This window comes from Eptesicus fuscus, chromosome 12, assembly GCF_027574615.1.
Source record: "Eptesicus fuscus isolate TK198812 chromosome 12, DD_ASM_mEF_20220401, whole genome shotgun sequence".
NCBI lineage: Eukaryota > Metazoa > Chordata > Mammalia > Chiroptera > Vespertilionidae > Eptesicus > Eptesicus fuscus.
Window position 1 is genome coordinate 10,563,156 of NC_072484.1, and position 27,527 is coordinate 10,590,682.

Sequence of the window (27,527 nt, forward strand, 5' to 3'; positions counted from 1 at the left end):
AAAACAGATGAAGTTTTACCCTCTTGGAGTTTATGTTCAGATGGGACAGACAATAAACTAATGTCAAGTGGTTATGATTACTATGAAGAGAAAAAAAGCAAGATAAGGTAATGGGAAGTTAGACCTCAGCGAGGATTAAGGGAGCCAGCCAACTATTTACAGCTCTGGGACAGAGAATTCTAGGGTGAGGGAACAGCAAGTGCAAAGGAAGAAAGTCAATTTGCTTATTCAGAAACGTAAGGATTGATGGTATGGCTAAAGGAGAGTGAGAACAAGAGGAAGGGTGGTGGGAAATGATGTTGGAGAAGCAGGTGCATCTCTGTAGGGGAGGTAAGGAGTTTGAATATATGTTGGTTGCAAGGAGAAGCCAGTAGGGAGGGCTTTGAGTGGGGAGGGGGCTGATGGATCTAGGGGAGTGATGTCCTACTTTTTTAAAGGCTCACTGTGGAGAATAGGCTGTAAGTAGAGACCAGTTCGACTAAGAAACCAGGTAGGAAGCTGAGGACTACAGTGATCCCAGTGGAGATGGTGAAAATGATCCTATTTGGGATCTATTTGGAAATAGGTTGGGTATGGGATTTAAAGGAAAGATTTCTTATTAATGACTCCAAGATGTTTGGCCAGAGCAATCTGGTAAATGTGCTATATTTTTGAAATTGAGGAGTAGGTAGTTTTTAGAGTAGATTGAGGAGTGTAAGGGAGTTCTGTTTGGAGGTGTTTTGAGTTAGGCCTGTTAGGCATCTACTAGTAAATGGAGATGTCTAGCTGGCAGTTAGTTGAAAATATAAATTGAAGAGTCATCAGCTTCCTTGGTCTTCTAGGTAAAATCACTTGGGTAGTAGAGTAGACAGAGGAGCAGAGGTCGGTGGGCTGTGCCCTGAGGCCCAGCAGCCAGTGTTTGGAGGTCAGGGAGGTGAAGCCAGGCCCTCTGTGAGGCAAGAAGAGAACCTGTGGCTAAAGGAAGAAAGACCTAAAGAAGGGAGTAATTAGGTGCTACTGAGAGCTCCAGGAACTTGGAGTGGGGACTGAGAATTTACTAGGATTTGGCTAGAGGGTGCTGCTTGGTGCCCCTGACAAGCAGTTTTGGTGAGAGACTGTTTAGAAAAGGCTGATTGATTGGAGTAAGTGCAAGTAAGGTGAAGAATTGTAGACAAGGAGTTTAGACAGCACTTTTGAGGTGTTTTGTTTTGTTTTTTTTGCTAAGAAGGAACAAAGAAATGAGATGGCAGCTAAAAGGGGATGTGGGGTCAAGTGAGGGTTTTTTTAATCTTATGATGGATAATTCAGTGCTGATAAAGGTGATTCAGGTATTACAGAAGGTGCTTTACAGGTTTTACTTCATTCATTCATTCTGTCACCTATAGAGCCAGGGAATATTGAGATCCCTGTTTTGCTGAGGCTCAAGGTAACTTGGAGTCACACAGCTAGAAAGTTCTGGAGTGGGAACTTGAATCTAAGCCTGTGCTCTTAATTCTCTGCTAAGAGATTAAAGAAATTTACCTAAAGTATACTATATTCTGATTCTTAATTGTAAAAGATAACATAGCCATTACCCTGACCAGTCTTTTTGAAATGGAGTGGTAGATCATATATCTTATTTGTGATCATAAAAAAGTATCTAAATGTCATTTATATGAGTATATACATACGGGGAAGCCTGGGTTGACTTTGTATAATTTTTGTATAAAAGACTCCATCTTTTATAAAATGGAGTGTGCATACCTTTGTTTTTTTTTTTTGTTTTGTTTTTTTGTGAATGACACTTCACCTTTTTATTTTAATTATTTTTTATTTATTTATTTTTTGACATTTTTTTTATTGAGGTATTATATGTGTACATATCTTACCATTGCCCCCCCCCCCCCCCACACTCATACATGCCCTCACCCCCCAGAGTTTTGCGTCCACTGGTTATGCTTATATGCATGCATACAAGTCCTTCGTTTGATTTCTTATCTCCCCCACCTCTCCCTAACTTTCCCCCTGTAATTTGAAAGTCTGTTTGATGCTTTACTGTCTCTGTATCTATCTTTTTGTTCATCAGTTTATAATGTTCTTTATTATCCATAAATGAGTGAGATCATGTGGTATTTTTCTTTCATTGACTGGCTTATTTCACTTAGCATAATGTTCTCCAATTCCATCCAGGTTGCTGCAAATGATGAGAATTCCTTCTTTTTTATGGCAGCATAGTATTCCATTGTGTAGATGCACCACAGTTTTCTGATCCAGTCATCTGCTGACGGGCACCTAGGCTGTTTCCAAATCTTAGCTATTGTAAATTGTGCTGCTATGAACATAGTGGTGCATATATCCTTTCTGATTGGTGTTTCTAGTTTCTTTGGATATATTCCCAGGAGTGGGATTACTGGGTCAAATGGGAGTTCCATTTTCAGTTTTTTGAGGAAACTCCATACTGTTCTCCACAGTGGCTGCACCAGTCTGCATTCCCACCAGCAGTGGAGTGTGCATACCTTTTTATCCTTTACTCATCCACCCCCCCCCTCGCCCCCCAATAAATATTTTATCTGAAGCCTAAGGTGTGAAGACCAGTTGTTTTTATGTCACATTGTAAAAATGGCAACTACCAGGACAGTCATGCAAATTAATATGCCCTGCCTTAAATCTCTTAATATTCCTTCTGTTTTCTACCTATCTAGGCCTGTAAGAAGTTTGATAACATATCCTTTCACAGTATTTGCTCATGGGCCATATAATTTGGTCTGGCTCTGCCAAGGCAACTGCAGAAAGGACTTGAAATTCAATAAATCTAGGAGCTTTTTAAACAGCAACGTAATTTTTAAGTTGATAATTTTGTATGGCCCTGGAATGATGTTATAAATAACTAAGTAACCCTTGTCAGAACAAAGGTTCCTCACCCCTGCTCTAAGCAAATGCCTCTGGCTTTAGAGACTGTTAGTAGTAGCACTTCCCTAACCTGGCCTCTAAGCCTTCCAGCCCATCCTGAACATTACCCTGGAGATTTGCCTTATCTCTTGTCCTACTCAGAGCCTTTTGCAGCTCCCCACTAATTATCCTCGGGATAAAGTCCAGTCCCTCCCAGTAACATGAACCCACCTCCTTAGCTTTCATCAAATTCAAAGGGTTCTATGAGCGCCCCCCCCCCCAAAAGTTAAGAAACATTGCCCTGTGATAGATTGTATTTCTCATATATTTTAATACTGTTTTATTTTGTTGAACTTGGTATGTTTATATCTTGCTTCCATAGTGAAACTTTATACTCTGATTAGGCCTGTTTTTTGTTTTTGTTTTTTCTTTCATAGCCCCTATAAGGTCTAGCATGGTGTTAGGTAATTATTGCATTAAAAAAGGTGTGTGTATGCATATGTTACTGACAAATTTATGTAAAGGGAAAAAAGCCTAAGTTAAAAAGCCTAGCAAACTTTTTTTTAAATGGCAGTCCTGAAATATGTGGGTTTTTTTACTTGTAAGTGTGAAGTGAGCTCAGACTTACGTACATTAAACATGGTGAGCTCCCAAGTAGTCCCTTACCAAGTAGAGTTCAGTATACCAGCTAACCTGGTGCTAATTAGCCACTTCTATTTAAATATCAGAAAAGACTAAATGAATTGCCTGATAATTTTAAAATATTTTTAAATTCCTGATTTCTGCCTGGTGTTTATTCCCCAAACTTTGCTTCTAATGAATTTTGAATGAAAATAAAAATTTATGGCTTAGAAAAAAATGAATTAAAAAGTAAGTCTCCTTTAGCCCTAGCCCGTTTGGCTCAGTGGATAGAGAGTTGGCCTGCAGACCAAAGGGTCCCAGGTTCGATTCCAGTCAAGGGCACATACCTCAGTTGCAGGTTCTTCCCTGGCCTGGGTTCGTGCAGGAAGCAACCAATCAATGTGTTTCTCTTACATAGATATTTCTCTGTCTTTCCCTCTCTATTCCACTCTCTCTAAAAAATCAATAGAAAAATATCCTTAGGTGAGGATTTAAAAAAAAAAAAAAGTCTTTAAATGCTATCCAGTTTGTGGGCTTACATTCAAGATTTAGCTAAATAAAAGTTAATGAAGTTAGAGTACTTAACTGCCTGATGCCTAACTAGCACAACGTTTATCAATTTTTATTTATCGTTCTGACAGAAGAGTTTAAAATGATCTGCTGAGCTAACCCTAGGATGTTGAGTGTCAGAGGGATTTTTGAGGACAGTTAGGTGACCCCAGGGATGTTGCAAAGTGTTGGACCTCAAACAGAATATGACCCACAGACATTTGGCCAGAGCAAAGGAGTGACTGTCCCCTTTGGACAGGATGTGTATTCTCCAGCTCACCTCAGTTCTCAAACCTGTTTGAGCCAAACGTTAAATAAATTTGCAAAGTCATACCACTCTTCTCACTTACTTTGTTCTTTGGAAAATATAATTATTTCATAAGATATGTTATCTTAACATGCAATAGTTTATTGTGATTAATATTAAATATTTTTTAAATCTCTTTTAATTTCTAATTCAATATATATCAATAGCTCTAACCCACATCAACAAAGGCTCTTTGAAGTCCTCAGTAATTTTTAAAAGTATAAAGGGGTCTTGAGACCAAAAAAGTTTGAGAATTACTGTTCAAATGGAATAAATGCTTATTGTCATTAATCAGTATAAAGTACAATTATTCTGATATTTATATATATAGGATTCCAACTCCTGCTTGGACTATTTTAAGAATGCCTAATAGATATTAGCCAATCCTAAGTTTTTCATTTATTAAACTACTAGAGGCCCAGTGCATGAAAATTCATGCACTGGAGCGGGGGGGGGGGGTCCCTCAGCCTGGCCTGCCCCCTCTCACAGTCCAGGAGCCCTCAGGCACGGGAGGCGACCCGGCGATCAGGGGAAGGCGACACCCCATCACACCTCTGTTGCTGCCACTGCCGGCAGTGCAAGCCTCGGCCGGCCCTGGTTACCTAAGCCTTGGGCTTCTGGGAAGCTGCCATCTGAAGCTTGCCTGCACCTCAGGCCGGCCCTGGGCGGCTGGGCTGAGGGGACTGGGCACCGCCATCTTGTGGCTGTGAGCACTGCCATCTTTGAGGGCGTGGCAGTCAATTAACATATTCCCTCCATATTGGCTGTGGGTGCTGCCATCTTTGAGGGTGGGGCAGCCAATTAGCATATTCCCTCCTTATTGGCTGTGGGTGCTGCCATCTTTGAGGGTGGGGCAGTCAATTAGCATATTCCCTCCTTATTGGCTTTGGGCGCTGCCATCTTTGCAACGGCATGAGGGTCAATTAGCATAGTCCCTCTTTATTAGATAGGACTAGAGGCCCATTGCATAAAGATTCGTGCAATAGGCCTTCCTTCCTATGGCTGCCAGCACCGGTTTTCCTCCAGTACCTGAGATCCGGGCCACAGCAGAGCCTAGCCTTCAGGCTTGGCTCCGGCCTCAGTGGAGCCTTCAGTCTTCAGTCTTCAGTCTTCGCTCAGGCAGAGCCTTCAGTCTTCGCTCCGTGCCTGCGTATGTAAATTAACCCGCCATTTTGTTGGGTTGATTTGCATGCTCGCTCCTAATTGGCTAGTAGGTGTCACGGAGGTATGGTCAATTTGCATCTTTCTCTTTTATTAGTGTAGATTTCTGGTGACTTCTTTATAATTAACTCAAATCAAAGTATCCTATAACGTCAGTGCTGCTGTAATAAAAAGCTGACTTTACCCTCTGTGGTGCTCAGTTACTGTTCCAAAGGCTAACTTAAAATAAGTTTGTTTAACTGACTCTTTCTGTTGTTGTTGTTCAATTGTGTATATGGGCTTTGCACACTTTTTAAAAACTATTTTAATGTCTAACCCCATGGGAATGTATGTTGGAAGTATAGGATTCATTACTAATATATTTTCTCCTACTTCACAAGTAAGACTCAAACATCAGAAAAATATACCTTGAATTCATCACCTGTTTTGAAACTAACAATGAGCTTGTGATATCTGGTTGTTAGATGAAGAGATAACATGTCTAGCCACAGGATGTTCTTTGCCAAAGTTTACAAGAGGAATAGTCATACCAGAAGTAGATAATCCAGCCTGACTTAAATTTTATCTGACACAAGAAAGCAGCACATTTATCTTGCCAAAAGAAGCAACTTCATTCAGTGAAGGACTTAGCTATGGAAGTTATTGTACTTTGCCATTGTTCATTTGACTTGAACAAGTTTGGTAATATTAAAAAATACAGACAGCCGAAACCGGTTTGGCTCAGTGGATAGAGCATCGGCTTGCGGACTCAAGGGTCCCAGGTTCGATTCCGGTCAAGGGCATGTACCTTGGTTGCGGGCACATCCCCAGTGGGGGGTGTGCAGGAGGCAGCTGATCGATGTTTCTCTCTCATTGATGTTTCTGGCTCTCTATCCCTCTCCCTTCCTCTCTGTTAAAAATCAATAAAATATATATTTTTAAAAAATACAGACACAGTTATTGGTCACTTAGGGAATACCATTAAGTGAGATTCCCACTTTCAAAGATTCTGCGATCCATATTGCAATCAGGTGTCATACAACTGAAGCCCTGAAGAAGGTGAGGGAGCAAGACTGGTGGCTATCTGGGGGAAGGGTGTTTCAGGCAGAGGGAATAGCAAGTACAAAGGCCCAGAAGTAGGACCCTTGCCTACAGTGTGGTTGATGTGGGCCCTGAATATATTGTTATTGTTTTGTTTTGCTATGCAAATAATAAGAGAGGTAAAAGAAGTCAGGAAATAAGAAAAGGGGGAGAAAATCACCCATAATCTTTGTACCCAGAGATAATCACTGTTGCTATCTTGGTCTGTTTCCTTTCCAATTTAAGCCTAAGATGTCACTTAGCATCTGTATTAGTTTACAAGGGCTGCATAACAAAATACCAGACTGGGTGGCTTAAACAACAGAATTTATTTGCTCAAGGTCTGGAGCCTAGAAGTAAAAAAAGTCAGTGTCAGCAGGTTTGGTTGCTTCTGAAGCCTCTCCCATTGGCTTGCAGGTGGCTGCCTTCTCACTGTGTCCTCATCACATGGTCTTTACTTCATGCAAAGGTGCATCCTTATTGTCTCTGTGTGTGTCTAAGTTTCTTCTAAGGTCATCAGTTAAATTGGATTAGCACCCATCCTAATAGTCTCACTTTAACTTAATCCGTTCTTTAAAAGCACTGTTTCGAAATATGGTCACATTCTGAAGTGCTGGGAGTTAGGGCTTCAACATGAATTTAAGAGGACACAATTCAGCCCATTACACCATCTATGATAAGGTGGTCAGATGTTTATCAGTCTTCCTATCAGTATGATTCTATGCTCTTTGTTGACCATTCATTTGTATTAGTTTAGGTTTATAAATTAACCAATTAGTAATGCACATTGATTTTTCCCCCCTAATCCAAATTAGTTAGGATTATTAAAGATTTATATTTAACTCTTTTTGAACAAAAGATGTATTCTCTGACTCTTTGCTTATAATGTCACAGACATCCTTCAGTTTTGTGTTTGCTGGAGGAGACTTAATGGCTGTTCTATGGATGAAAAATGGCAGTTTCCCAGACAAGCCATTCAAGTATGCTTTCAGGTTTTTGCTTACATTTATTTTATTTTTTAAATATATTTTTATTGATTTCAGAGATGGGGAGAGAGATGGAAACATCAATGGTGAGAGAGAATCATTGCTCGGCTGCCTGATGCACGCCCCCTACTGGGGATTGAGCCTGCAACCTGGGCATGTATCCTTGACTGGAATGGAACCTGGGACCCTTTAGTCCGCAGGCAGACACTATCCACTGAGCCAAACCAGCAAGGGCACTTACATTTATTTTAAAAGGAAAATTTTACCATCAGCATAAATGAGAAGTTAGTATAATATTATGTGCCCTAAATAACTTATTCTTAAAAATAAATACATGACTATAAAAGCAAGTTCATTCATGTGCACCTAAAATCATCTATGTGTTGCTCAAACCAAAAGCCTGGGAGCCATAGTTTACTCCTCTCTCTCTCATGTGTCATAGGCAATCTGACAACAAATCTTCTCAGTTCAGATTTCTAAATATCTAGAATTGTGCTACTTTCACCACCTTCACTGCCATACCTGGTCCAAGCCGGTATTATCCTTTGCAGGATTCTTGGAATAGCCTCCTAGCTGTTTCTGCCCCAGCTCCCTTCACTGTGTTCTTCACACAGGAGTCAGAGGGATCCTGTTAAAACAAGGCAGATTCTGTTACTCTTCTGTTTAGAACTCCAGTGGCTTTTTTATGTCACTCAATAATAGTTGAAGTCCCTAATTTTCTGCTGCAGCTAACTTGGTATGGTTGCTCTTTGACGCTGTGGGCAAGGTCCTCCAGGGCTTTTGCACTTGCCTTTTCCTCTGCCTGGAAGACTCCCTCCCCCTCCCCCTCCATAAGTCAGGCTCCCTCGTTTTCAGGTCTGTAGTCATGACTCCTGATTGCAGTGAGACTTTCCTTGATCACCCTATTTAAAATTGTAACTCCTCCTGTCATTACTTTGTGCTCCAGAACACCACCATCTCTCATACTACATAATCTGCATGTTTATTTTATCAATTATATGTGTCCCACTAGAGTGTAAGCACCATGAGGGCAGGCGTTTTTGTGTTCACTACTTATTCCCCAGTGCCTAGAAAAGTGTCTGATATATAGTCAATGCTCAGATATTTATTCAAATTGAATTAATAGTAGCATGCATCCCACACTTCGGGAAATACTGAGATATTCCGGGAACATCTTCCACCGTCCATTCAGTGGGTTTTTGTTCACAGTCCTATGTTGAGTTACTTATCTCTCTGAGAGTCTAGCCAGTTGGGGGGCTCAGCATTTAAGGCAAAGAACGCTTTGCCTGGATCCTGAGTTTTATCCAGAGGAATAGTCCAAATTCCAGGGAAAGAGGTGGGAGGAAGGAGAGATAGTCAGGACTGGTTGAGAGAGCAACCCTAGGAGAGTTGCTCTGTGCCCTCCCACCGCCTCATTCCCTCTCTGGCCCCAGTACCTACGCTCTGTTCTGGAAGACACCCAGAAACAACGGCTCAAGCCTCAGTCTGAACTCGGGAGTAGTGGCTGGAACCTGTGAGGTGTGTTTGTGTACTTCCTTGTCAGGCTTTGGGTTTTTAGAAACAAGGAAATCAGAGAACTGACTTGTTTACTCTTTTAGCTTTCTCTTTTAAGAGAGAAACTATGGCTTAAATAATTGAAAATGTTATCCTTGGTGCCTTTGGTTGACTCTTACTGATCAAGAGGACATAGTTGTTATTTGATGCAGTCAGGACAACTCTTCCTCCTAAGGTAGTTTGAGAGTCATTCTAACAAATGAGCACAGAAATGTGTAATAAGATCAAAACAAAAGAAATCGCTTCTTGTCTTCAAGGCACTTTTGTTAGCAATTGATATTGATGGTTTTCATCTAACTAATGGACCCAAATGAATCAACATTTCCACATGTAAGCCCTTTATGAAGTTCGTCAAAGCCACGGAAATGGGGTGGGGTGTCTTTCTAGTTTTGAGTATGTCTTTCTTGGTTCAGTTGTTACTTCACCTGTAACAAAACCTAAGTCTCTTCCTTCTGCTTGTGCTGGTCAATTACAAATAGTGAGGTGCAACAACTTTCAGCATTATTTGCATGTTAGCGTCTTCATTCCCAGGTAGTGATAATGAGCAACCAACTCTAGGTTTACAAGTTCCCCTGGAGTTGCTAGTATCTTGAATTTCTTTCCATTTATTTTAGGAGTAAAAGTCCCTCGCAATTTTCGACTGTTGGAAGAACTCGAAGAAGGCCAGAAAGGAGTAGGAGATGGCACAGTTAGCTGGGGTCTAGAAGATGACGAAGACATGACACTTACAAGATGGACAGGGATGATAATTGGGCCTCCAAGAGTAAGCGTCGAGCTACGGCTATAAATGTCAATGTCTTAAATTCACTGTGCCTCCTTTTTAAAAATATTAGCCTTATCACGGAAAAAGCTCACCAATGGTATATTTTCTGAAATGTGGCTATTCTTTTTTGACCAGTTTCAGTTTATATATTTGAACCTCCTCTGATGCTGTTTAATCCCTCTAAATGGTAAGCAAAAACCTGTTTAGACTCATAGTGTGAATTTACATGACAATGTAGACAGTGAGGTTTGAGGTAATTGTACCCTCAGATGTAGTTTAGAACAAACTCTTGGGTTTATCAGATAACAAGGCTCCAGATGTAGCCAACATTCCTGAAGACAGTGTCCAGATGAACCTTGGAAAGCCTTTACAGTTGTGGTTTTTTATTCATTGTTTCCCAGTCTAATATGCATCTGTATCCTAATTTTGGGGGCCATTCAACGAAGGGTTATTGCCTGCCTGGTCCGCTCTGATCTGTTCCAGGCACTGTTAGGCCCAGAGGCCTTTGCAAAGAAGACACAGTGGAAAATGACCTCTCTTTTCGAGCTTTGTGATTTGAGAGTTCCCACTCTTCATAAAATCAGCTGACCTTTTTTTTAATGACACATAGTAAGCCCCCCAGAAATGTCATTTAATTCTCATTAGAACCTGTTGTTAGGTGCTACTATTGTGTACTTGCATTCTGTTTTACAGATGAAGAAACAGACTCACAAATGTTATTTGCCCAAAATCACGTGGCTGATAATTTCCAAAACAGGTCTATCTCCAGAGCCTGTGCTCTTAACCACTCTGCTACATTGTGTCCCTCCTGTTTATAATTTGAGTTTTCCTCTGTTCCCATTATAGTATTATCCAGTTTAAGTAGTAATGTGATGTAGGAGTGAAGAAATAGATTACCATAATGTGATACATTTTTCAGACAAGCAGTAGGAGATTCTGCCTGAATGCAGCTGGGCCTTTCCTGTGTCTGCTTGTGCTTAAGGATGATTATGTTCATTCTTTTCTCTGCATGTAAGGCTCTGCACCACCTCTGTAGGAGATAGAAAGTCACATGGGATGTGGCCCCAACTGAAAAGAAAGTGTCCTGCTCATAAAGTGTTAGGACAATTTAATGTTGATCTTAGGCTGTCACACACTCACGGCAAGTGACTAACTTTGCCATTTAATGTTACTGCTTGAGTAATTTTTGTAACACTATAGTTTTGTTTTGGAGGTTTTTTTAAAAAATGTTTTTACTCATTTCTTTTTAAAAAAAAATATATTTCTTTATTGATTTCAGAGAGGAAGGGAGAAGGAGAGAGAGAGAGAAATATCAATGATGAGAGAGAATCATTGATCGGCTGCCTCCTGCACACCCCCCACTGGGGATCGATCTCGCAATCCAGGCATGTGCCCTTGGCCAGAATCGAACCCGGGACCCTTCAGTCCTCAGGCTGACGTTCTATCCACTGTGCCAAGCCGGCCAGGGCTTTACTCATTTCTTGATCTTTTTTAAAATCGATGAAAACTAGGATTTTCTGGACCTGTTAAATACTGGGGAAAACCTGATCTAGAAAACTCATTTCTTCATGGAGATCATTTTTCTTGCTGCCTCTGAAAGTCCATTGTATGGTGATGGCTCCCTTCACTACATTTCATCTCTTTCTAAGAGTGGTTTAGATTTCTTGAGGATGAGAACTATTGTGCCTTACTCCTTACTCTCCAGAACACCTGGAAATGACAGAATGGGCTAGTTGTTCGGTAGATTTGTTAATCAACAGATCGGTTTTCAGGTTGTAACAACCTAATAGTGAACCCAAGTACACAACATTGTGAATACACTGAATACCACTGAATTACACATTTAAACAAATCAACAAATAAAAAGAACCACTAAGTTCTGTGGAAAATATTCTGTTATACCTAAAGCACTTTAGATCACCTTGAGTTTTAGTTTATCTCTTTCAAAAGGGGCTAACTTTTCATGAAATAATTTCAGTATGCAAGCTGCTTTCCATACATCCTTTTTTAAAAATAACAGTTTTATTGAGATATAATTTAGATATCATAGAATTCACTTACCATAGAATATACCTCTAAAATATAAAAAAATAGTTCAGTGGTTGTTTTATTATACTTACTAGTAGAACTGTCAACTATCACTAATTTCAAAACATCTTAATTATCCCAGAAATAAACCTCATCCCTATTGGCAGTCACTCCCATTCTGTCCCCCACTCCTCACCCTTGACAATCACTAATTTACTTTCTACCTCTATGAATTTATCTGTTGTAGACATTTCATATAAATGGAATTATATAACATATGGTCTTTTATGACTGACTTTTACTTACTATAATGTTTTCAAGGTTCATGCATGTAATAGCATGTACATTTTTATGACTGAATAATATTCCATTATATAGATATACCATATTTGTTTATCCATTAATTAGTTGATGGATATTTGTATTTTTCCAATCATGAAAAATGCTGCTGTGAACATTTGTGCACAGGTTTTTGTGTGGACTAATGTTTTTGATTCTCTTTATACCTAGGATGGAATTGTTGGATCATATGGTAATTCTGTGTTTGACATGTTAAAGAACTGCCCAAACTGTTTTTCAAAGTGGCTGCACCATTTTACATTTCCACCAGCAACGCAGAAGAGTTTCAATTTCTCTGCATCCTCACCAGTACTTGTTATTGTCTGTCTTTTTATTCCTATAATTTTGATTGCCCTGACTTTGCAAGGTTAAAAGCTAGTCTTAAAAGGAACTATTTGCTTCTAGGTGGTTCCTATGACCAGTATGTTTTAAGATTAGAATACAAGGTATATGCAGTTATTAAAGCATTTAATAGAGCACTTGAGTAACTCATTTCCCTATTAAATTTTTATTATTGTATTATTAAAAAGAAAAGCCATTAAAATTTAAAAGATGTAGCCCTAGTCAGTTTGGCTCATGGTTAGAGTGTTGGCCCATGCACTGAAGGGTTGTGGGTTTGACTGCGGTCAAGGACACGTGCCTCAGTTGCAGGCTCGATTCCTGACTATGGTCAGGGCGCGTGTGGGAGGCAACCAATCGATGTGTCTCTCTCACACTGATGTTTCTCTCTCTGTGTTTTCCCCTCACTTCCACTCTCTCTAAAAATCAATGGAAAAAATATCCTCAGGTGAGGATTAAAAAAATTTTTTTTTAAATGTATGCCATATGATCCAGCAATTCTGCTGGGAATTAACTCAGTTTATCTTGAATGTATTGCCAAAAAGCCTACGTATACAAAGTTATTTCATGCAGCATTTTCAACAGTAGCAAAATATTGGAAACTGCCTCAGGGTCTTTCAATTGACTATATTATGTACTGTTCAACTGTTCAAATGAATGAAACAAATTTATGTGCTGCAAATGGGACAATCCCTATGATATTTAAGTGAAAAAAGTGAGGTGCACCACTATTCCTCTTCCCCAAAGTGGCCAGAGGTGACCTATGAAAATTGTTTTCTATTCACTTGACCCAGAAAAACCCACAAAATCTTGCAAATCAAGAGGCTCAAATCTTCGTGTTCACTTTAAAAACACTCATGAGACTTCCCAGACCATCAAGGTTATGCATATTTGAAAAGCCACCAAGTATCTGAAGGACGTCACTTTACAGCAGCAATGTGTGCCATTCCGTCGTTAAAATGTTGGAGTTGGTAGGTGTGCCCAGGCAGAACAGTGGGGCTCAGCGCAGGGTTGGTGGCCCAAAAGAGTGCTGAATTTTTGCTGCACAAGCTTAAAAATGCAGACAGCAGTGCTGAACTTAAGGGTTTAGATGTAGATTCTCTAGTCATTAAGCACATCCAGGTGAAAAAGGCTCCCAAGATGCAGCGTAGAATTTACAGAGCTCATGGGCGGGTTAACCCATGCATGAGCTCTCCCTGCCACATTGAGATGATCCTTACTGAAAAAGAGCACATTGTTCGTAAACCAGAAGAGGGAGTTGCACAGAAGAAAAAGCTGAAGAAACAAACACTTATGGTCCCAGAGTAAATTCAGCATAAAATAAATACTAATAAAAGTAAAAGAAAAGAAGGGAGGTGCAAAGCAGTATACAGAATATGCTGCCACAGGGGATGGGGGCCATGGTGGGAGAGGAAGAGGTCATACATTAGTACTTGTGCTCTTGTGCTTCAGATACTTTTGGGGGTACATAAAAGACATGGGTGACCGTATTTGTCCTCTTCCAAAGGGATCTGGCTGGCTGGAGCCAGGGTGGAAAGGAGACTTACTTTTTACCATATATCTTTTTGTACTCTTCGAGTATGCTTTATTTATATGTGTATGTTAGCTATGTGAATGCCTTTTTTTTTTTTTTTTAAGGAAAGCAAGTTCTCCAAACCTAAATCCATCCAAGTGCCCCTTGTAACATTCAGGCAAATGTCCACTGTTCACAGCATTAGAAGTGCAGTTCTGACCACAGAGGTGCTGACAGTAGCCAGGTTACAGAGCAGGGTTTCTCCGCCTCAGCAGGATGTACTGGGCTGCAGCATTCTTTGTTGTTGGGGAGCTGTCCTGTACATTGGGGGATGTTTAGCGTGGTCTCTACGCACCATATGCCAGTAGTACCTCCCTCCCCCAGTTGTGACAACAACTGGTTGTTTTTGTGGGTACACAAATACATATCCTTTTTTTTTTTTTTTTGTCCTGAGGGAAAGATTTCAATCGAGACAAAATGTAGAAAAGCAAGCAAGAATTTATTGACTGTAGCAAAACTATATATAGGAGAGTAAAAAAGGAAGGGCATAGAAGAAGGAACAGGAGAGCCTAGGCTGGGTTTGCTTTGGCTCACTGGAAAGCCAAATGATAGGGGACCTTAGAGACAGGTTTAGGGGGTTAGCCTGGGACAAGCTGCCGCTGCCCATTGCTCTGGTTGCAAGTCTCATGAGGTCCCTTAGAGGTTGGATACATGCCTGTGGAGGAAGGAAAAGGGGAAGGGAATGGCATGGTTGTGCTCCCTGGAGAGAGAGTACCCAAGTACATACCTTTTTAATACAAGTGAGACCTTGCTCTGTATAACGTTTTTCAACACCTTTTTTTCTTTTCCTTCTTTTTTTTTCTTTTCAATTTTTTTTATTAAGGTATTATATGTGTACATATCTTACCATTGCCACCCCCCACCCCACTCCCATATATGCCCTCACCCCCCAGAGTTTTGCATCCGTTGGTTATGCTTATATGCATGCATACAAGTCCTTTGATTGATCTCTTATCTCCCCCACCTCTCCCTAACTTTCCCCCTGTAATTTGACAGTCTGTTTGATGCTTTACTGTCTCTCAACACCTTTTTTTCACTCAACAAATGATGGATGTCATTCCACATCAGTGCATATTGACCTGTCTCTTTTTTAATAGCTTCAAGTTACATCTGATCTCAAATTTTTTTTTAAAATATATTTTATTGATTTTTTACAGAGAGGAAGGAGAGGGATAGAGAGTTAGAAACATCGATGAGAGAGAAACATCGATCAGCTGCCTCTTGCACAACCCCTACTGGGGATGTGCCCGCAACCAAGGTACATGCCCTTGACCGGAATCGAACCTGGGACCCTTGAGTCCGCAGGCCGACGCTCTATCCACTGAGCCAAACCGGCTTCGGCTGATCTCAAATTTTTAAAAAACAAAACAGAGTATGGAGTAAGAAGTCACTTTGTTCCCTTTAACTTTGTGTCAGTCAGGAAAAGAGAAACCATACTAGTTATATCAACAACGATAATTTAATATAGGAAGTTGATCAAATAGATGTTGGACTGAAAAAAAGCAAAAAAGGTACACTGTAGGAACACAAAGATAACACTATAGAAAACAGCCACTCTCTGGGGCTGGGAGGGCAGGGGAGGAGGCTAGGGCCATCAGAACCTAGCACTGGAGGCCAGAGGGACTGGTTAGGAGAGCACTAGAGGCCAGAAGCAGCTCTTGCTGCCAAGAGGAGGGGCTCATGCTGGGGTGACACTGACAAAAACAAAGTAAGTGGGAAGGGGCAAGTGTCTCTTTTCCTTTGTATTTTATTAGTATTGTGTGGTAAGCTTGACAGTTTAGTCTTTAGGTTGTAGAATATTCCTGTAGCATGGGATTGAATAGAGAAATGAGTAATTACTATGGCCTCTAGATGGGTCCTGGGGCTCACTCGGAAGGATACTCTGACTGGTGGACAGAGCGAGTTTGTGTGTGTACAGAGGAAACTGGTGTCTTGTCACTGTCTGGAAGGCGTGTGCAGGTGCTGGTTAGTAAGCTCCAAGCCCACCTCTCTCTGCCTGCCCTGCTTTGGATGCTACAAACTGCGTCTTTCCTTTGTCAGCTGGCTTCCTGTTAGCTTTCTCTGTTCAGGACACAGGAGAGGGCCTGACTGGCGGGGAGAAGGGACTGTTCTGTGTCTGCCACTCTGGTAATCGCCCTTCATTCAGGCATCACCTGTGGGTTCCAGCCTCAGCTTTGGGAGACACTCCCGAGCACCGGCCTCACAGCCCCCTCCTCAGAGTTCTTCGTTCAGCTCCAGAAACCACTCCTCAGCCTCTAGGTCTGATCAGCTGCAGCCTGTTCCCTTTGTTCCCCCAACCTTAAGGGTTACCACCTGCTCCCTGCAGTTATTGCCCCTGTGTTAGCTCGTGTTCCCTTTTTAAAGTTTTTTTAGTCCAATGACACTGATGTAACCGACTCCCTATATTAAATTCTCTGTTAAAATACCTAGTGCCATTTCTTTTCTCCTGGTACCCCTTACTGCCACATTTAACTACATATAAGTTTTGAATTGAGTAGCGCGGGTAATGTTTAGATGACCTAGTATCACCATTTTATTATATGTTAATTTAGATTTTATAATTTTCTTTGCATATTTTTAAGTCAGTACTGTTTCCCTTTACCCATATCATGCATTTTTCAAATAAATTTTAATTTATAATTGTCTTACAGAAAAGTTGCAAAAATAGTACAGAAAGTTCCCATACACCTCCCTCCTGTTTTCCTTATTGTTAGTATATTAGTGTTCTAGTGTGGTACATTTGTAAGAACCAATGAACAAATATTGATACATTATTATTAACTAAAGTCCATAATTTATTCAGGTAGTCTTAGTCTTTACCTTATGTCTATTTTCCGTTTCAGAATTCTACCCAAGATACTACATTATATTTTGTCGTCATATCCTGTGCTCCTTGAGACTGTGACAATTTCAGGTTTTTCTTGCCCTTGTTAATGTTGAGGGGTACTGGTCAAGTATTTTATAGAATTTCTCTCTGTTGGAATTTGCCTGATGTTTTTTTCCTCATGGTTAAATCCATGGCTGGATCATATATATATATATATTTGGGTCTAGGACAGTGATGGCGAACCTATGACACGCATGTCAGCACTGACACACGTAGCCATTTCTGATGACACGCAGCCGCTGAGGCTACCGCATGCCGAGGATGAAACATTTGCTGCTCTTGAGGATGAAACATTTGCGAAATAATGTTTTTTCCTCAAAGTGACACACTACCCGAGTTATGCTCAGTTTTTTGGCGAAGTTTGACACACCAAGCTCAAAAGGTTGCCCATCACTGACTAGGAAAAGCTTGTAATCTCTAGGCTCTGGACCTGTTGTGCCTAATGGAGAAAGAGCCTGTGTGCACGTAATATACCCAGAGTTGGAGGGAGGCGCCTGTTGTTTTTATAGATTGTACGTATTCTGCAACTTGCTGGCTCTACCACCAGCTCTGCCTTGGCTGTGTGCGTGCGTGCTCTGCCTCAGCCTTTGAAGAGGCTACAAAATATCCGATTATATGAATATGCCATAATTAGTCAGTCCCTTGCATGTAGACATTTAGATTATTTACAGTTATTTTTGCTGTTGCAGACAGTGCTTCACATTTTTATGCACAAGTCTGAGTCTGCCTGTAGGAAGTTCCTAGAAATGCTCTTGCTGGTCTGAGCATGCCTGGTTCACATTTTGATAGGCACTGCCAAATTGTCCCATGAAGCTCAAGCCACGTCATCAATGTGGGAAGTGTTGTTTCGTGATCAAATAACGAATTTTAAGAACTGTGTACCATGCAGAGACAGATACCCTAACAATTCTCCATCAGGCACATTTCCTTTTCCCATGGAACCTTTTCAGGAGGTCCCTGACGCACTCACAAACAAAAGAAGAAAACCAGAACCCTGTTGGGTTGGTTTGTTTGTTTGCTAACAGCCACAGTAGTTTATTTATGATTGAAGTCTTTAAGATATTTACAATGCAACCAACTTTACATATCAGAAATGGTATCAAAAGTATGAATTACAACACAGACAACAATATGAAATGGGCTTAAAACAAAGCTGAAGTGGACAGACAAGTAGTTTCTCTTTTTAATTTATTAACACTGGCTTAAACTTTGTTAAAGAAAGAAACAAAGATCTATGTTTTAGGAGAACTGCAGGGCCATCAGTTGAAGACTGAATTTCACAGTGTTGTACCCCATGTAGAGGAAAAATAAGATGAATTAGAAATAACACATAACACACTGTAATTTCACTCTTGGAACTTTGTTAATCTACTCTACAAAATCCTTCTCAACAAACCTCAATATATCCAAATCAAAGGAGAGTTGATCTAAAAGAGGGGGCAATAAAATAAGAGGTTCTAGGTAGAGGGAGAACCAAGGATATAGAATCCACCTAAGTCTGACCAGATAGCACCTCATGGATTCCTCTTGGTCTAGCTCAAGTTCAGAATCTGGAGGGTCCCCTGGATAGCGCACAAACACAAGATTAATTTTCTAACTCATATCCAAATTACAACCCTGTTTTTATAAAAAATCGTACTTTGGGCTTTTTAATGACCCTTCAGGGTCTCTATGTTTACCTGAGTTGAGCCTTTTATACTGTGTCCAGTGAGATTTCCAGTTGAACATCAGTGGTCGGAACTCAGTGTTTCTTTTTTTCTTTCTAGAAATCAGTCATAGCATGGATGTTTTAAAATTAGACTTCATAGTGTCAAAAGTAATATTAATATTTAATCTGTGTAATAGTCAGAATCCTATTAAACTGCCCACCTTTTTAACCATTTTTATATTATTGTTAATAGATATCTGTGAAATTTTATCAATACTGATAAGCCACAAACGTACCAGTAGATTAAGATATTAGTGCATCAGAGCCTCCAAAATGTGGTATCAGATATTTTAAAGAACTTTGTGACTTTGGCAATTACCTTGTGCCCATACCCCCAAGGACATTTTATGTAAGAAATTCTGTCTTTGAGTTTTATGACAGACAAAACCATTGAGCATGAATGCAGGACACACATAGGGATAGATTTGGGACCCATGCAGTCAACAGATACTTAGTGTGTAGTTGCTGATAGAGACTGTGCTAAGGTAGACCTTTTATGTTTTCCATAAATCTGTGTGGAAATCATGTTCCTGTTTGCTTCCTACTTGTTATGTTTACTGAGTGGGGTTTTTTTTCCTCTGAGGAAACTCCTTAATGGCAACAAGCTGCTCATTTTACATTAATATGAAGGGCAACATTCATTCATTCAATGAACATTTGAATACTAATTCTGTTGGGATCCTGCCCTCCTTGTTCTGTGTTTGATGAGGGAGGTCTGATACCAGACTGGGTGTGAGTCTTCAGATGCGGGGTCAGTGGGACTTGTGAGAGGAAAGTTCACTTGAGCCTGGGAGCTGCAGGATGCAGAGGAGGAGCTGGCATAAGGGCCCAAGATAGAACTTGGAGTGTTTGATGAGTAAGGAAGCCAGCGGGCCTGGATGGGGGGGCAGAAAATAAAAGGAGAGGAAGGCAAGGGTGCCTAGGGTCCGATTCAGAAACTTTGGTTTCCTTCTCAGGTAACTAGGAAGCCAGTAGAAAGGCTAAGCCTGAAAGGACAGTTTCTGGATTTAAAAGGTCAGTGAGGTTGCTGTATGGAGAACAGATTGTAGGGAGCTGAAGGAAAATCAAACCTGGAAGATTCAGATGAGGTACAGGGGTAGAGGAAAGTGGGTGGATGTGAGACTTTTTGATGATTAGAAGGTAGGGTTTTTGCTTTAACTAACTGCCAGATGTTGGAGCAGGTTGAGGGTGGGTGGAAATCCAGATTTGAGTTTTGGTTTTGTTATAGTATATAGTCTCTGTTAAGTGGATGTGAAGGGTTTCTGTGGGTATATTATCAATACCTTCTGAATCTTAAAATATGTTCCAGTTTTTTTTATTTTATTAGGGACAGGCCAATATTTAGACAAGCATGTCAAACTCAAAGGTTAACACAGGCCAAATAAACAGGTTTAAGTTTATGTGAGCTGCCCTGGTTGGTTTGGCTCAGTGGATAGAGCGTAGGCCTGGAGACTGAAGGGTCCTGGGAAGCTTCAGTTGTCAATAGAAATGTAGGTTTATTTCGATAGAGACATGCTGAATACAAAGGGCTGAAATAAATGAGTAATCGTTAACATAAAATAATAGAACATTTTAATAAAAATTAATATTTTTTTCTTGAACGTTAACTTACCAGGCACTGAATAACTACACAAATTAATAGGCATAACTCAAATAAACCTATTTTTCTTGTTCTCCGAATTGCGCACACCAAACAAGTCAGTTCAAGACTAATGATGTGGCAATTGACTGCTAAAATGTTCGCTGCTAGTATTAGTGGAGAGAAATGGTGCGCCTGCACATAAGGGAAATGAATGCAACATGATTATAGTAATCAGTGAATGTTGTAGTTCGTTATTAATAATTATGTATAACAGGATATTGTAAAAATTAAGTTACTAATTTTTTATTAAAACGTTTCTTACGTACCGTTATATTGGCTGGGCCGCAAAAATATTTGTTGTGGGCTGCAAGTTTGACATGCTTGATTTAGACACAATGTTTTCAGGGGTTTAAACCACATCTTCTAATTTTATTTTTCCAAGGACCGCTAGATGTCGCTGTTTACACAGGAACAGTTATTTGTGCAGCATGCAATGAGGAAAGGGCACAGGTGCCTAAGAAGGGAACCATAGGAGGTGCCACGTGATGGGGAGACGTCACCACAGTGTGGTCTTCAGACACAAGTGATAACAGTGCGATTTAATATAGGACAGACAGCTGTGGATTAGCCTTCTGTCCTGTATCATATTTGAACTGGGGGGTGTTTGACTAGGTAATGTTTGAACAGGGTCTTAAAGGTAGGTAGCTCAGGTGAGGGCAGGGTACTGTAGGCAGAAGTAACAGCCTGGCAGTGGCAGCACATTTTACTGCTTACTGGGTAGACATTGCAGTGAAAAGTTCATTGACGTGGGGCATTGGGCTTTTCCAGTGTTTCCCAACAAAAGCACGGCTGGTGTTTGAAGAAGGAGTATTTTTTATGCAGACCTGGTGACCTTGGCGCCTCTCCCCACTCCCCCCCCCCCCCCACACACACACACACACACACACATACACTAAAGACTGGTAATCTCTTGGGCCGTTGTGAAAATACAAGGGAGGGTCGGTACCTGCCCGCTGGGATCCCTTGTGCAGTGCACAGCCCCGGAGTGATGATGAAGTGGGAGAGCAGCTCTCATATCTGTACCCTCTGCACCCCACCCCTACCCTCTGCACCCCACCCCTACCCTCTGCACCCCCACCCCTACCTTCTGCTTCATTTTGAAGTTCTGTAAAGAGGAGATCCCTGTTCTGTGCTTTGGACATATTGATACTTAATGCATTGGCTGTGATCCTGGAGTGAATAGACATATAGTGTGGCTTCCCAGAATAGAGAACACCTCTTACCACACCATCCCCAGAGTGTAGGGCAGCTCTGCAAAGTAGAAAAATTAACATAAAAACAGGTCCACCTGATTGGACTTAATAATACTAACTTAAAACTTCAGTGCCTGGCTGGAGTGGCTCAGTTAGTTGAGTCTTGTCCTATGCATCAGAAGGCTGCCAGTTCAATTCCTGGTCGGGCACATACCTGGATTGCAAGTTCAACCCCCCACTCAGGGCATGTACAGAAGGCAACTGATCAATGTTCCTCCCTCCCTCTCTCCGTCCCTCCCATTCTCTAAGCATGTCCTTGGGTGAGGATTTAAAAAAATAAAATTTAATGATGCTAACTTTTCCCCAAGGCCAGAATACACAGGCACTAGTATAGGGACTGACTTACCAAATAACAGGCAGACTGCGTATTGGAAGCAGATGCAGCCGTTCTGCAGTCGGGGGTGTTGGGCTTTCAGAAGGTCTGCCTTTTTGTTGAATTCTCTGTAATTGCTGATATCTCTACCCTTCTTTTCCAGACAATTTATGAAAACCGAATATACAGCCTTAAAATAGAGTGTGGACCCAAATACCCAGAAGCACCCCCCTTTGTAAGATTTGTAACAAAAATTAATATGAACGGAGTTAATAGTTCTAATGGAGTGGTAAGTTGTTTTTCCTGCCCCTACGTGTTCCCCAGGATTGAGCAATGCCTTGTGCTTTTAGGCCTGACCCCACGTGTTCCTTGGTTACATGACGATGACATATATTGTAGTGTGAACATTTGAGGTGGGGTCACGCATCGGGCCGGCACTGTGCTCGTCACTTTGATATATGAGCTCATCGGTCCTCATGCTATACCCCTGTGAGGTAGAATGAGGACACAGGCACAGAGGTGAAAGATCTTGCCCAGGGTCACACTTTTACCTTGTGGCCTAATTTGTGGACCACTGGTATATAATTTTTTTTTTAATGTCCTTGCTTTCTTTAACTTATTTTTACTGCCATAAACGAAAACCAGTCGCACTTGCCATAAGGCAGTAATGGCAACAAGAAATACTACAAAACCAAAGCAAAGTGAATAAATTTTTCCTCCTTATGTTCTTTGCCAAGGGCTTGGAGCCTTGGAGCTCTCTTGTTCAAAGGGGAGATCAGCAGGTGTTGGAGGGTGTGGCATAAGTTAACTTCACGTGAGCTAAGCCTAAATTTTGAGGTGTTCCAAAGATTTGGGGGGGGTGGTTTGAAAAGATGTGAGCCTTGTACTGTGTGTTCACTGTTTAATGTTGTATCCAAGTTCCACCTAAAGTCCAGAACCAGAACTTGACCCATGCTTTGGGAAATTTCTTTTAGGGAATGCTGCGTTAACTTGAGAGATTATGACTCTGAGGCAGGCCCTTGTCACTAGAGCTTGGGTCCAGGCCACCCGTTGTCTTTGCTCTTCCAACTGCCCTGCATATCTTTATCATCCACCACCTGGGTGTAGAGTGGAGAAAGGACAAGCCCTGAGCAGCGGCAGCGGCGCAGCCCGCCCAGAAGCAGGTCATTGTTTTAGAGCTGGTTGGGTTGAGTCTCGCCGAGTATCAGGCCATTTCTCTAAAGGTGGCTTTACTTATCCATAATTTACGTCTCCCAAACAGTGAGGGTTTGGGACATAAAAAGGGAAAAACAGACTGGTGGGAGGGATCTTGCAGGTATTCTGCATGTCAGATATTGTATGATCAGCGTGTTCAATTTTAAAAAATGCATTTTACTCAAATTTATACTGTAGGTTAACTCTGGTGTACAACAGTTCTTTTGTTTGAGAGCCCAGCAGTAATTTGTTTTTATTTGCTTTTTTATAGGTGGACCCAAGAGCCATATCAGTGCTAGCGAAATGGCAGAATTCATATAGTATCAAAGTTGTCCTGCAGGAGCTTCGACGCCTAATGATGTCTAAAGAAAATATGAAACTCCCTCAGCCACCCGAAGGACAGTGTTACAGCAACTAATTAAAAAGAAAACCACAGGCCCGCCCCTCCCCCATTCGATTTAAGCAGTCTTCATTTTCCACAGTAGTAAATTTTCTAGATACGTCTTGTAGACCTCAAAGTACTGGAAAGGAAGCTCCCGTTCAAAGGCAGTTTATCTTAAGACACTGTAAATGATACTAATTTTTTGTCCATTTGAAATATATAAGTTGTGCTATAACAAATCATCCTGTCAAGTGTAACCACTGTCCACATAGTTGAACTTCTGGGATCAAGAAAGTATATTTAAATTGATTCCCATCATAACTGGTGGGGCACATCTAACTCAACTGTGAAAAGACACATCACACAATCACCTTGCTGCTGATTACATGGCCTGGGGGCTCTGCCTTCTCCCTCCCCACCTCCTCCTCCCTGCAACAGCCCTCCAGCTTGGGGTGGCTTGTTAGAGTAGATGTGAAGGTTTCAGGTCACAGCCTGTGGGACTACTGCTGGGTGTGTGTGGGTGCTTCCTTCGCACCCCTGGTTTCTTTTTTTTTAAGTCTTAAATGATGCCCCTCCCCCTTCCAAGCCACCATCCTTTCCCCACTCTACTACCACCCTTGGCCGAAGCATAGATTGTAACCCCCTCTGCTCCCCTCCGAAATTGGCCTTTGGTGAGGAATTCAGGGCTTTCCCCATAACTTCCCCCACCACCTTTATATCGAGGGGTGCTGCTTCCTCCTTCCTCCTCTTCAAGTCCCTTTCTTGCACCATCACCACCCAACACTTTCCATGACACTCCCTTGCTTTGGCCAGAAGCCATCAGGTAAGGTTGGAAAGAGTCTCTGACCTCCCTCCTTTAGTTTTGGAACCACATTCATTTATTCTCCAGCAGCCCAGGAAATGAAATTGGGTCCTCAGCCCTGCCACTCTGCTGTCATCATCAGCTGATATGTTTGTTTTTTAAGCTCAGGAAGGCCACAGAAGACACTTGTAAGCACATATGATCCCTCTGAATGAATTTTGTTGTTGTTCCTATCATTGCGTTTGCTTTTACAAATTGAAGTTTTAAACAGAGATCTCATTTGGTCATCTTTGCAATCCATTTGGGTCTAGTTTGGAATCTGACAACTGGAACAAAAAGAACCTTGAATTCGGTGCATACTTTGGTTTTGGTGCTGCAGCTTCTCATGGTCCTCAGCATGGATTAAGAAAGAACTCGATGTGCACGGCAGAACCCCAAAATTGGCGGGCTTGACTTCCTGGCAAATGGCTGCGTTTTTCCACTTTTCTGTTCAGGACCACTAATTGCTGAGATGTGGATGCATACCGAAATAAAAGTGATTCATTGTGTTATAAAGGATTTTTTTTTTTTTTTTTTTTGTAATTTAGTATTTGTGTAAAACCACCTTTCGAAGCAGCAACTATCAAGTCTGAAAAGCAATTGATGTTTTCATTAATCTTTTTCTGGGGAAAACCTTAGTTGTAAGGATTTAACATCCTGTAAGTAAAGTTTAACATAACAGTATTCCATAAGCAGCCTTTTTATTGTCAGACCATTGCCTGATTTTAATATAATAAAAAAAAAGTGTGCGTTAATATTTAAGAAGCTCTGCTCTTCTTCCTCTTGGCATGTAACAGGATCGGCATTTACTAGTGATGTGTTAGGTGCTGTGGGATTCCGGTAGACCTCCTAGTGCTGGGGTTGGCAAACTTCTTCTACAAAGGGCCTAAGTTAGTCAATATTTAGGCTTCGTGGGCCAAGAGGCAAGATAGAAAATGTATTTATGTCATGAGAGAAAACAAATTTCCACAAATTATTTTTATTGATGAAATTAAAAATATAATAATTGAGTGTAATTTTTTTTGTAGTGGGAATTCTTTTTTTAGAGGAGAACATTTTGCTTAGTTGGAATATAAAGTTTGTATTCCCTATTATCAAATCAGTTGCAAATGTTCATCTGTAAAACATTCTTCATTCCAGGGGGTCATACAGGCAGTGGGCCAGGTTTGTCCTGTGGACCGTAATTTTCCAACCCTTGTCCTAAAAGATTGTAGTAAACAAACAGGGTGGCATTCTTATTGTTTGTTTGTTTTTGTTGCTAATCCTCACCCAAGGTTATTTTTTCCCATTGCTTTTCAGAGAGAGTGGGAGGGAAGGAAGGAGGGGAAGAGAGAAACATTGATTTGTTGCCTCCCACATGCACCCCAACTGCGGGTGGGAGTGAACCTGAAAACCAGGTACATGCCTTTGACCGGGAATCGAACCCAAGACCCTTCCATATGTAGCCCAATGCTCCAACCATGTAGCCACACCAGCCAGGACAGAGGGTGGCATCCTTTGATTTAAGCAGCTTTGTGGGACTCGAGCTATTCACCAGAAGCTATGTATTGACGGCATTTAGTCTTTTGGAGGAGAGGGTGGGGGGAGGATTTGAGGAAGGGTTTTTCACACGTGTTTCTAGCCTATGGAAAGAGATTTTTGATCTGATGATTGACAGTTTGTTAACCATTCACTGTGTGAGGGGTGGGAGCATCTGTGGCTGTTTTTACCCAGGATTTGAACTTCCTGCTGTGGTACCAACCGCCAACAGGCACGCCCTTGGTGTCCTGTGGTAGGAGCCAGGCCATTCCCCTGTGGCTGTGGGGGTCAGCTCAGATGTCAGATCCTGGCTGTCTGGAAAGAGCCAGATTGTTTCCTAAGAGGCCACCCTCCAGAAAGCACTGCCCAAGTCTGCCCATCGGCCCTCTATCAGCTCGCAAGTGAATTGCTGTCTTTCACTTCCCTGAAGAGGGCTGGGCCAGGGACATTGTGGGTTCTGTACCCTCAGTCAACTCCAAAGGGAGGAAGGACAGGTTCTAAAAGTATTTCAGAACGCTGCTGGAAACCCCAAAGCAAGGTCAGGCTAAATCTACAGAGGGCAGCTCTGTGCTGAGTGGCCTCCAGCGAGGAAACAAGTCCCGTCTGAAATCCTGGTGTATCCCTCTGCCTTCTTAGGCTGCAGGGAACGGCTCAGCGTCAGGAGCACAACCAGACTTCCTGTGACGACGGCTTGGATCCTCAAGCTGTGGTGGTTGTGCCCCACAGTCGTGTGACTTGCTCGTTATTGTTCCTGGTGGGTTCACAGTGGTCACGTGTATGGCTGGAGTTTAGGCCTAAACTTAGGACAGAGAAGGAGCAGGTGGCCTCTCTGGATCACACTCCAGTTCCCAGCTTACGCCAGGTCTTCTGTTCCTGAAACCCGTGAGGGGTCTCCCATGACCTCTGACCGCAATCTCGGGGTGAGGGCAAGGTCCCTTGAGCTGTGTCTCTGCCCAGAAAGCGCCTGGCCGTTTGGGTGGGGGGATGCACAGCTTCCCCAGTTGTGGACGGTGTCGAGCAGGGGTGGGGAGCCTTTTTCCTGCCAAGGGCCCTTGGATATTTATAACATCATTCGCAGGCCATAGAAGTTATCAACCTAAAAATTAGCCTGCTCTATTGGGTCAAACATTGAATTAACACCCCTCATGCCTTGGCAGGGCCAGACCAGATGATTTCACAGGCCTCATAGAGCCTGAGGGCGGGCGTTCCCCACCCCTGGCGTAGACCCTGCCTTGGATCTTCCAGCTGCTGCAGGTCTCTGCTTGGCCCCTTGCCCTCTTGCCCCCGCTCCCCCCTTGGGGAGTAAGTGGACCCTCGGTCATGTTCCCTTTGGTGTGCCTGCTCCATGTTATTCCCTCACCACAGAGCCCAGTGGAAGGACTCAGGACATAGCATTAGGGTTTCCTCTTCCTCATTCAGCACAAGGAATTCTGGGGACGGGCAGCTTGCGTAGTTCGGAGCCGAGTGACGGCTGTGTGAGCGTTCCTGGAGGTCACCTGCTGTTCTTAGAGCTGCTGCCCATGGGCTGCAGTGACCTTGGAAGGGGGATCTTGGTGCTAGAGTCAACGTCGTTGCTGCCGCTGGTCCTGTCACCGGGAACGTGGGCCACATCTTTGAGGTTCTGGTGTGTGACTGATGACAGGTGGCGTGAAGGCGCTACTCG

At 42.0% G+C, this 27,527-nt stretch overlaps 1 protein-coding gene across 4 annotated transcripts in view; it reads left to right on the forward strand.

The window, feature by feature from the left end:
• UBE2V1 (ubiquitin conjugating enzyme E2 V1) overlaps positions 1–25,101 on the forward strand; it is a 33,607-nt gene extending 8,506 nt beyond the window's left edge. The window contains exons 2-5 of one of the 4 annotated variants that reach the window (XR_008557819.1): positions 9,699–9,847; positions 22,093–22,218; positions 23,395–24,495; positions 24,619–25,101. Coding sequence is in view for 3 of the 4 variants with exons in the window: in XM_008141173.3 (XP_008139395.2) it covers positions 9,699–9,847; positions 22,093–22,218; positions 23,395–23,541 (422 nt within the window). In the remaining variant the exon portion in view is untranslated. Of the gene's footprint in view, positions 1–8,987; positions 9,049–9,698; positions 9,848–9,982; positions 10,035–22,092; positions 22,219–23,394 lie in introns of those variants that run through there. The other 3 variants (XM_054724500.1, XM_054724501.1, XM_008141173.3) reach the window with 3 other exon arrangements.
• Positions 25,102–27,527: the final 2,426 nt, after the last annotated feature.